General features: G+C 32.6%; 1 protein-coding gene across 1 annotated transcript in view; it reads left to right on the top strand.

The window, feature by feature from the left end:
* MYH15 (myosin heavy chain 15) overlaps positions 1 to 13,940 on the top strand; it is a 109,774-nt gene that overhangs the window by 86,942 nt on the left and 8,892 nt on the right. The window contains exons 35-40 of the mRNA XM_073669088.1: positions 188 to 380; positions 11,434 to 11,637; positions 12,160 to 12,285; positions 12,506 to 12,676; positions 12,768 to 12,872; positions 13,612 to 13,707. Coding sequence (XP_073525189.1) covers positions 188 to 380; positions 11,434 to 11,637; positions 12,160 to 12,285; positions 12,506 to 12,676; positions 12,768 to 12,872; positions 13,612 to 13,707 — 895 coding nt within the window. The remainder of the gene's footprint in view (positions 1 to 187; positions 381 to 11,433; positions 11,638 to 12,159; positions 12,286 to 12,505; positions 12,677 to 12,767; positions 12,873 to 13,611; positions 13,708 to 13,940) is intronic.

Here is a 13,940-nt window from a genome sequence, read left to right as displayed (position 1 = left end):
TTTTCCTTTCCCTCAATCTGGCAATAATGGACACGTTACCATGTATGTTAAGAACTGTCCCAGCGTAAATGTTAAACGTAGGCCAAGAAAATGGTGTGAACATAGCCTAATTATATTAGTGTAAAACTGTTTAGAGACCTAAGTTATTATTCTTATATTCACTTCTAATGTATTTTACAAAAACCAGGAGAAACCAACAGCGTATGATTGAGTCATTGCAGTCTAACTTGGATTCAGAAGCCAAAAGTAGAAATGAGGCAGTCCGACTTAAGAAAAAAATGGAAGGAGATCTGAATGAAATGGAAATTCAGTTAAGTCATGCAACTCGGCAAGCAACTGAGGCAACAAAAGCCATGCGGAACCTACAAGCGCAGATGAAGGTATTGTGGCAGGGGAATAGCAGCTAAGTGTGTGAGGAGACAATATGGTATAATATACTAGTAATAGGTAGTTATGCTTTCTGAATAGATAAAATATGTCTCAAATGAAATTGAGATTAATAAAGATTATTACAGATGGGCGAAACGTAAAGGAGTTGCCCACCATTTGGACAACCCCCCTTCTTAAATGTTTTCCACCATGTAAAAAGGCTCGCACCCACTTGCCTTTCTGCCGTTCCAGTGATGTTGGTGCTGGGTTTGATGGTGCTTGCGTTATATTGATATGCTACGTGAGCGCTACAGCAAACTAACGGCCATGAATGGGCTGCAGCTTTCACACTTTCCTGGGCCGATTAGTTGTACAGTTCATGTGACACAATTATTTTACATGAGAGCCAGCAGACCCGGCACCGATATCACTCAAATGGCACCGATGCGAGCGGTGAGAACTTGTTTTTTGTTTTTTTTTACAGGAGGGAATACAGAAAATAAGAAGGGGCTGTCTAAGTACTGCACAATCCCGTTAAGAGGACCTATTACCTTCCTGACTTTATTTTATTTAAAAAAAAAGTGAGCCCTATAAAAATTAACACATCTGTAAATGTATCATATAAAAAACCCTTATTTGTATGACACTCACTATGGAAAGGGTTTGACTTGCTGCAGAAATGGGGTCCCAACATGCACAGTGCTGCTTGCTTACCCCTCCCAGCAGCATATAAAAAATTGTCCGTTTTTCTTTCAGGTAAAACAGACCATTTTTTTTAATCTAGTTTGTCTTCCGTATGAAATTCGTATGACCGTTTTTGACATCCATTTTTAAACATCAATAATTAAAAAAATTATACAAGGCTAAATACAGTTTCCTATATTAATAATTGCATTAGATCAATTAAAAATGGACGCCATATGAATAGCAGCCATATGAATAGCAGCCATATGGCATCGTTTTTTTACGCACCCATTGAAATATATAGATGCGTTTCATCTGAAAAACGGATCAGAGTAGAGCTATATTTTTCACACAGACCATTGGTCCCTGTAGAAAATCGTTCATGTGAAGTAATCCATTCACTAACATTGGTTTATGTGCTGTTCGCGATTCATTTTCCACACAGACAACTCTTGGTCTTCCGTTATTCATCTGAATCTTCAGAGTGTTGTAGGAAGATGGAAGTTTTGCCCACGTTCCCTCTTGAAGACATGTATTAATGTAATATGATGTGATGTGTAGTATGTTTAGTGATACGTGTTATTAGTCATAGAGTAGTGTGCTGCCCAGCACTAGGTAGTTAACAGGGAGAGATAGTTAATGTTCGGGATGAGCCCAGAGTGGAAGGGGCTAAAGTGAAGGGACAGAGGGAGTTTCCTGTCAGAAAGGCAGATAGGGTCTAGCGTGCAGCAGAAGGAGACCTATGGTCTGATCATAGCGTGATCCAGAGTAGGGATGAGGAAAAGTGATAAAAAGAGTGAGTGATTCCTTGGAGACAGGATCTGGGGCAAGAGGCCTAGCGGGATTGTCTCAAATTTGCAAGCCAAAGAGGTAACAGGGTGAACCAGAGCAGGGAATGCGAGACGAAGACAGTGCCCCTTGTGGTAGTTCCAAGGTGTCTCGCCAAGCAGAGAAGCTAAGTAATGGCCATAGTGGCATAAGTAGCTGCCCTAAGGGAAAAAGGATGCGAAACTGCAGGTGGAGAAATAGGACTCTCGCTTACTGGACTGTAGTGCCGTTATTGGGGACAAGGGGAGCTCCCGAAGCACTGTGCTGGGTTATGGTGAAGGCAGAGGATCTAACTGAGGCAGAACACAGGGAGTTTAGGAAGGAAAGAAAGAATGTGCATGAAAAATCCATTAAGATTTGCACCCGCTATCCACTGTATGTACTCTTCCCTACGTTATTGTTTAGTAAAAGACAATGGTCTCCCTTACTGAATTCGACAACATCTGATCCTGGCCAGCTGAAGTCACCCACATGGACCCCCATTTTACTGTAGCGTGCCGGGGCATAGTACACGAGTACCTCACCCACGGCTACCGCCCTGTGCCACAATACAGTGTAATGGTCGAGTCTGAGCCGCAAACTGGATGAGAATAGGACCTGCTGTGAGTCACATGGATCAGGGACACTGTTTTTAAAATTGATGTGTGTATGGAACAATGAAACACTATGGGTCCACGTGCTGTCCGAGACAAAAATGGACAGCACTAGGACATGTCACATGATGTGTGAATATTGCCCAAAACCCATGAGATCTCGCTGGTTATCATAAGATCTAGGTGTTGTGATTAAAAGAGTGCTGCACTTAGTATATATACTACAACTATTGGTCTATATATAAGTATACACCGATTATTGGTGTATAAAAACTACATACAGCACTCTTAGTCTCAAAGCATTTATGGGTCTTACAATGTGGTGACAAGAACCAAATTTGTAATATTTGAAAATTAGTAAAACATTGAAAAAAAGCATAAAAAACTTGGTATAAATTTGATATATTGTTACTGACACGCAGAATACAATTAACATGTCATTTTTACTGCACAGTAAACACCGTAAAAAAACGAACAACAGTAGTAGAATTTTTTTTTCTCCATTCCACCTAAAAGTTGTAAATGGCTTATTGGACAGGCTGAAATATGTCCTATACTTTTTTTCATAACAGTTTTTATATGATATAGTGGCCTTTCCCACAAGCAATTCACAAGTCAACAGTATATACTATTCCTATACTATATGTACTATACCTATACTATATGTACTACACCTATACTATATGTACTACACCTATACTATATGTACTATACCTATACTATGTGAACTATACCTATACTATATGTACTACACCTATACTATATGTACTACACCTATACTATATGTACTATACCTATACTATGTGAACTATACCTATACTATATGTACTACACCTATACTATATGTACTACACCTATACTATATGTACTATACCTATACTATGTGAACTATACCTATACTATATGTACTACACCTATACTATATGTACTACACCTATACTATATGTACTATACCTATACTATGTGAACTATACCTATACTATATGTACTACACCTATACTATATGTACTATACCTATACTATATGTACTATACCTATACTATGTGAGCTATACCTATACTATATGTACTACACCTATACTATATGTACTATACCTATACTATATGTACTACACCTATACTATATGTACTATACCTATACTATATGTACTACACCTATACTATATGTACTATTCCTATACTATGTGTACTATACCTATACTATATGTACTACACCTATACTATATGTACTACACCTATACTATATGTACTATACCTATACTATGTGAACTATACCTATACTATATGTACTACACCTATACTATATGTACTACACCTATACTATATGTACTATACCTATACTATGTGAACTATACCTATACTATATGTACTACACCTATACTATATGTACTACACCTATACTATATGTACTATACCTATACTATGTGAACTATACCTATACTATATGTACTACACCTATACTATATGTACTATACCTATACTATATGTACTATACCTATACTATGTGAGCTATACCTATACTATATGTACTACACCTATACTATATGTACTATACCTATACTATATGTACTACACCTATACTATATGTACTATACCTATACTATATGTACTACACCTATACTATATGTACTATTCCTATACTATGTGTACTATACCTATACTATATGTACTACACCTATACTATATGTACTACACCTATACTATATGTACTATACCTATACTATGTGAACTATACCTATACTATATGTACTACACCTATACTATATGTACTACACCTATACTATATGTACTATACCTATACTATGTGAACTATACCTATACTATATGTACTACACCTATACTATATGTACTACACCTATACTATATGTACTATACCTATACTATGTGAACTATACCTATACTATATGTACTACACCTATACTATATGTACTATACCTATACTATATGTACTACACCTATACTATATGTACTATACCTATACTATATGTACTACACCTATACTATATGTACTATACCTATACTATGTGTACTACACCTATACTATATGTACTATACCTATACTATATGTACTACACCTATATTATATGTACTACACCTATACTATATGTACTATACCTATACTATATGTACTATACCTATACTATGTGAACTATACCTATACTATATGTACTACACCTATACTATATGTACTACACCTATACTATATGTACTATACCTATACTATGTGAACTATACCTATACTATATGTACTACACCTATACTATATGTACTACACCTATACTATATGTACTATACCTATACTATGTGAACTATACCTATACTATATGTACTACACCTATACTATATGTACTACACCTATACTATATGTACTATACCTATACTATGTGAACTATACCTATACTATATGTACTACACCTATACTATATGTACTATACCTATACTATATGTACTATACCTATACTATGTGAGCTATACCTATACTATATGTACTACACCTATACTATATGTACTATACCTATACTATATGTACTACACCTATACTATATGTACTATACCTATACTATATGTACTACACCTATACTATATGTACTATTCCTATACTATGTGTACTATACCTATACTATATGTACTACACCTATACTATATGTACTACACCTATACTATATGTACTATACCTATACTATGTGAACTATACCTATACTATATGTACTACACCTATACTATATGTACTACACCTATACTATATGTACTATACCTATACTATGTGAACTATACCTATACTATATGTACTACACCTATACTATATGTACTACACCTATACTATATGTACTATACCTATACTATGTGAACTATACCTATACTATATGTACTACACCTATACTATATGTACTATACCTATACTATATGTACTACACCTATACTATATGTACTATACCTATACTATATGTACTACACCTATACTATATGTACTATACCTATACTATGTGTACTATACCTATACTATATGTACTATACCTATACTATATGTACTACACCTATATTATATGTACTACACCTATACTATATGTACTATACCTATACTATATGTACTACACCTATACTATATGTACTACACCTATACTATATGTACTACACCTATACTATATGTACTATACCTATACTATATGTACTACACCTATACTATATGTACTATACCTATACTATATATACTACACCTATATTATATGTACTACACCTATACTATATGTACTATACCTATACTATATGTACTACACCTATACTATATGTACTACACCTATACTATATGTACTATACCTATACTATATGTACTACACCTATATTATATGTACTACACCTATACTATATGTACTATACCTATACTATATGTACTACACCTATATTATATGTACTACACCTATACTATATGTACTATACCTATACTATATGTACTACACCTATACTATATGTACTACATCTATACTATATGTACTACACCTATACTATATGTACTATACCTATACTATATGTACTACACCTATACTATATGTACTATACCTATACTATATATACTACACCTATATTATATGTACTACACCTATACTATATGTACTATACCTATACTATATGTACTACACCTATACTATATGTACTACACCTATACTATATGTACTATACCTATACTATATGTACTACACCTATACTATATGTACTATACCTATATGTACTACACCTATACTATATGTACTACACCTATACTATATGTACTATACCTATACTATGTGAACTATGCCTATACTATATGTACTACACCTATACTATATGTACTACACCTATACTATATGTACTACACCTATACTATATGTACTACACCTATATTATATGTACTACACCTATACTATATGTACTACACCTATACTATATGTACTATACCTATACTATATGTACTACACCTATACTATATGTACTATACCTATACTATATGTACTACACCTATACTATATGTACTACACCTATACTATATGTACTATACCTATACTATATGTACTACACCTATACTATATGTACTACACCTATACTATATGTACTATACCTATACTATGTGTACTATACCTATACTATATGTACTACACCTATATTATATGTACTACACCTATACTATATGTACTATACCTATACTATATGTACTATACCTATACTATGTGTACTATACCTATACTATATGTACTACACCTATACTATATGTACTACACCTATACTATATGTACTATACCTATACTATATGTACTACACCTATACTATATGTACTATACCTATACTATATGTACTACACCTATACTATATGTACTACACCTATACTATATGTACTATACCTATACTATATGTACTATACCTATACTATATGTACTACACCTATACTATATGTACTACACCTATACTATATGTACTTTACCTATACTATATGTACTACACCTATACTATATGTACTACACCTATACTATATGTACTATACCTATACTATATGTACTATACCTATACTATATGTACTATACCTATACTATGTGTACTATACCTATACTATATGTACTATACCTATACTATATGTACTACACCTATATTATATGTACTACACCTATACTATATGTACTATACCTATACTATATGTACTACACCTATACTATATGTACTACACCTATACTATATGTACTATACCTATACTATATGTACTACACCTATACTATATGTACTACACCTATACTATATGTACTATACCTATACTATGTGAACTATACCTATACTATATGTACTACACCTATACTATATGTACTACACCTATACTATATGTACTATACCTATACTATGTGAACTATACCTATACTATATGTACTACACCTATACTATATGTACTATACCTATACTATATGTACTATACCTATACTATGTGAGCTATACCTATACTATATGTACTACACCTATACTATATGTACTATACCTATACTATATGTACTACACCTATACTATATGTACTATACCTATACTATATGTACTACACCTATACTATATGTACTATTCCTATACTATGTGTACTATACCTATACTATATGTACTACACCTATACTATATGTACTACACCTATACTATATGTACTATACCTATACTATGTGAACTATACCTATACTATATGTACTACACCTATACTATATGTACTACACCTATACTATATGTACTATACCTATACTATGTGAACTATACCTATACTATATGTACTACACCTATACTATATGTACTACACCTATACTATATGTACTATACCTATACTATGTGAATTATACCTATACTATATGTACTACACCTATACTATATGTACTATACCTATACTATATGTACTACACCTATACTATATGTACTATACCTATACTATATGTACTACACCTATACTATATGTACTATACCTATACTATGTGTACTATACCTATACTATATGTACTATACCTATACTATATGTACTACACCTATATTATATGTACTACACCTATACTATATGTACTATACCTATACTATATGTACTACACCTATACTATATGTACTACACCTATACTATATGTACTACACCTATACTATATGTACTATACCTATACTATATGTACTACACCTATACTATATGTACTATACCTATACTATATATACTACACCTATATTATATGTACTACACCTATACTATATGTACTATACCTATACTATATGTACTACACCTATACTATATGTACTACACCTATACTATATGTACTATACCTATACTATATGTACTACACCTATATTATATGTACTACACCTATACTATATGTACTATACCTATACTATATGTACTACACCTATATTATATGTACTACACCTATACTATATGTACTATACCTATACTATATGTACTACACCTATACTATATGTACTACACCTATACTATATGTACTATACCTATACTATATGTACTACACCTATACTATATGTACTATACCTATACTATATATACTACACCTATATTATATGTACTACACCTATACTATATGTACTATACCTATACTATATGTACTACACCTATACTATATGTACTATACCTATACTATATGTATTACACCTATACTATATGTACTATACCTATATGTACTACACCTATACTATATGTACTACACCTATACTATATGTACTATACCTATACTATGTGAACTACGCCTATACTATATGTACTACACCTATACTATATGTACTACACCTATATTATATGTACTACACCTATACTATATGTACTACACCTATACTATATGTACTATACCTATACTATATGTACTACACCTATACTATATGTACTATACCTATACTATATGTACTACACCTATACTATATGTACTATACCTATACTATGTGTACTATACCTATACTATATGTACTACACCTATATTATATGTACTACACCTATACTATATGTACTATACCTATACTATATGTACTATACCTATACTATGTGTACTATACCTATACTATATGTACTACACCTATACTATATGTACTATACCTATACTATATGTACTACACCTATACTATATGTACTATACCTATACTATATGTACTACACCTATACTATATGTACTACACCTATACTATATGTACTATACCTATACTATATGTACTACACCTATACTATATGTACTATACCTATACTATATGTACTACACCTATACTATATGTACTACACCTATACTATATGTACTTTACCTATACTATATGTACTACACCTATACTATATGTACTATACCTATACTATATGTACTATACCTATACTATGTGTACTATACCTATACTATATGTACTATACCTATACTATATGTACTACACCTATACTATATGTACTACACCTATACTATATGTACTATACCTATACTATATGTACTACACCTATACTATATGTACTACACCTATACTATATGTACTATACCTATACTATATGTACTACACCTATACTATATGTACTATACCTATACTATATATACTACACCTATATTATATGTACTACACCTATACTATATGTACTATACCTATACTATATGTACTACACCTATACTATATGTACTACACCTATACTATATGTACTATACCTATACTATATGTACTACACCTATATTATATGTACTACACCTATACTATATGTACTATACCTATATTATATGTACTACACCTATACTATATGTACTATACCTATACTATATGTACTACACCTATACTATATGTACTACACCTATACTATATGTACTATACCTATACTATATGTACTACACCTATACTATATGTACTATACCTATACTATATATACTACACCTATATTATATGTACTACACCTATACTATATGTACTATACCTATACTATATGTACTACACCTATACTATATGTACTACACCTATACTATATGTACTATACCTATACTATATGTACTACACCTATACTATATGTACTATACCTATATGTACTACACCTATACTATATGTACTACACCTATACTATATGTACTATACCTATACTATGTGAACTATGCCTATACTATATGTACTACACCTATACTATATGTACTATACCTATACTATGTGAACTATGCCTATACTATATGTACTACACCTATACTATATGTACTACACCTATACTATATGTACTACACCTATATTATATGTACTACACCTATACTATATGTGCTACACCTATACTATATGTACTATACCTATACTATATGTACTACACCTATACTATATGTACTATACCTATACTATATGTACTACACCTATACTATATGTACTATACCTATACTATATGTACTACACCTATACTATATGTACTACACCTATACTATATGTACTATACCTATACTATGTGTACTATACCTATACTATATGTACTACACCTATACTATATGTACTACACCTATACTATATGTACTATACCTATACTATATGTACTACACCTATACTATATGTACTATACCTATACTATATGTACTATACCTATACTATGTGTACTATACCTATACTATATGTACTACACCTATACTATATGTACTACACCTATACTATATGTACTATACCTATACTATATGTACTACACCTATACTATATGTACTATACCTATACTATATGTACTACACCTATACTATATGTACTACACCTATACTATATGTACTATACCTATACTATATGTACTACACCTATACTATATGTACTATACCTATACTATATGTACTACACCTATACTATATGTACTACACCTATACTATATGTACTTTACCTATACTATATGTACTACACCTATACTATATGTACTACACCTATACTATATGTACTATACCTATACTATATGTACTATACCTATACTATATGTACTACACCTATACTATATGTACTATACCTATACTATATGTACTACACCTATACTATATGTACTATACCTATACTATATGTACTACACCTATACTATATGTACTATACCTATACTATATGTACTACACCTATACTATATGTACTACACCTATACTATATGTACTTTACCTATACTATATGTACTACACCTATACTATATGTACTACACCTATACTATATGTACTATACCTATACTATATGTACTATACCTATACTATGTGTACTATACCTATACTATATGACTACGGGTAGCTGACTTGATCCAGGTGTACCACGAGCAGCAGAGCGCCATCCACTGCTAGCTAGTTAAAGAATGGCACAAAAGCAACCGATATATTCCCTCTATTGTGTCTTTAGTGTTTACAAAATCACTAAGGAGCTACAACTTGTGTACGGTGCATGGTTTCATTTCTTTTATTAATCCTAACATTTTTGCCTATTGATTGAATGTTTGATTCTTGTCTTAGTCCATTTATTAGACTTAGTTATCAGTCATGTGATGTCTTTAGGATTATCAAGTCCAGCTAGATGATTCGATCCATCTTACTGAGGACCTTAAGGAACAGTCCGCAGTCAGCGAGAGAAGGAGCTTTCTGCTGCAAGCTGAGCTAGATGAACTGAGGGGAGCTCTGGACCAAACTGAACGTGCCAGGAAACTGGCAGAGCAGGAACTTCTAGAAGCTACCGAAAGGGTCAACTTGCTTCATTCACAGGTCGCCAATTAATGTTCTTCAACAATTTATTTGATGTCATTTTGTACTGAGAATTATTATTACACTATATTCTAAGAAATTCCTTAGGTGATAACTATAGTTTAGAATTTTTACCTTATGTAAATAGCATTTTTAAATGTTTTTTAGCCACGTTATATGTGTGTGTAGCCTATAAAGCACATTTTTATTTAATAGGTACATCGCACCAATTGTTGATTAGGAGAGACAGCCCTAGCGCGGTACTTGGCTTTCTACGGCGCCCCATTAGAGAATGAATTGGGGGCTGGCCGAGCATGCGCAATGGGAGATAGAAGTCCCTTGCTCTGATGATCGATGTGGATAAGTGATAACATCTTACCAGAATAACCCATTAGGGCAGAGATCATGAAATCTGTGAAGAAATGAAACACAAAATGTATTCAGAAATTCTGAAACTTTGCATTACACAATGGCCTACCATGATTTTTATATGGCCTATTGCATTGGATTGTATCCCATATTCTAATAGCTATCTATTTGCAGAATACAAGCCTCATTAATCAGAAGAAAAAGCTGGAGACTGATTTGACTCATATGCAGAATGAAGTAGAGGAGTCCATTCAAGAATGCAGAAATGCAGAAGATAAAGCTAAGAAAGCTATAACTGATGTGAGTCTACCCCTACCAATACATACATTACATGTCCATCATGATATGGTGTAGATGCTATCCACGTTTTGCAGTGAATTGTAGGGGCGAATAGAAAAGTAAAAAAAACTTGCCAATGTCATTGTTATCTTTTGGAATTACAAAACGTAATCTATCATGCATTCTTGGGTTACGGATTGATTTCTGACTGTAGGCGATCTTGGGTTTTATTTATATTTAGGCTGCCATGATGGCAGAAGAGCTCAAGAAAGAACAAGACACCAGTTCTCACTTGGAGAGGATGAAGAAAAACATGGAGCAGACTATTAAGGATTTACAGAAGAGACTGGATGAAGCCGAACAGATTGCACTCAAAGGGGGCAAGAAACAAATTCAAAAGCTTGAGTCACGGGTATGGATGGATGGATAGATAGATTTGTATTTAGATATCGAAGTATTATATTTTAGCAAAGTTCTGTACCTTGAAATATCTTCTGTCTTAGATACGTGAATTAGAAAACGAACTGGAAACAGAACAGCGCCACAATTCCGAGTCACTGAAAGGAGTCCGCAAGTTTGAGCGCCGCATCAAGGAGCTAACATATCAGGTATTGTAAATTGTATAAATTGAGAGAAATTAAAGATAAGCACATTATAACTTTATTACAAAAATTAAAGTTTTTATTTTAGAATATATAAGGGGCAATATTTTTGGGGGTTGTGCAGGTATTGACAAAGCCAATGGAGCTCTTCGGCTTTAATGGGGGTTATTATACTTCTACATAAAGTTTGCCTTACACTATAGATTGCTGTGGATAATCTAATCTACAAGGGGTGTTAATGCTCCCATACACTTTAGGTTACAGTTGATGCAAATAACCATTTTCAACCAAAATGATAATTTGTTGGGGGAAAAAGAAGTGATTGTATTACCCAACTGATCACAGACCATCATTGTTTGAAAGGAAGTCGACTGATACATAGCTTGTTAAAAGATAGATTGTCCATCTATGAATGAACATTTGTTGAAAGAATATTCCTTAAAATATCGTTTTTTCATCGTCCATTGTCACTAAATATGTGTGGCCAGGCTGAACAGATATAGCGGGGCAATAAAGACTAAAATGTGTATGGCTGAATCTGCATTACGATAGTAAAATGATTGTTCAACTAGCAACATAATTTAATCTAATATGCATGGGGTCTTCATACTAGGGTCTGTTCTCAAGGTAATAATAAATTGAGAGCAGAAGTGGGTAGTGTCAGCACTCATTTTGTATTGTCTAGATTAGTATATTTATGCTTGCCAAAATATGAAATATTGTTGTACCTTTTTTCCCCCCAAAGGCAGAGGAAGACAAGAAAAATCTAATTCGTATGCAAGACTTGACTGATAAATTACAACTGAAAGTCAAGAGTTACAAACATCAAGCTGAAGAGGCTGTAAGTGAACCATATACAGTAAAAGCAGTAAAAAAGCCATCCCATAATGTAGGATATTGAACTCGAGTCCAAAAGTGTGATAATCGCTGAGTGTAACAGTGCTGTAGAGCTGGGACTAGTTGGAGACTTTTTGCATTGTGTCTGTCCAAATGAGTAAGAAGTAGATTAGAAAAACTCCAGCACCTTCTCCATATCCATCACAAGAGATGTAAAGTTAAAACGTCCATTTTATT

The sequence above is a fragment of the Phyllobates terribilis genome, unplaced genomic scaffold, assembly GCF_046119375.1.
Source record: "Phyllobates terribilis strain yellow unplaced genomic scaffold, ASM4611937v1 Scaffold_2__4_contigs__length_985480577, whole genome shotgun sequence".
Taxonomy (NCBI): Eukaryota; Metazoa; Chordata; class Amphibia; order Anura; family Dendrobatidae; genus Phyllobates; species Phyllobates terribilis.
This window is presented reverse-complemented; position numbering and strand designations above follow the sequence as displayed.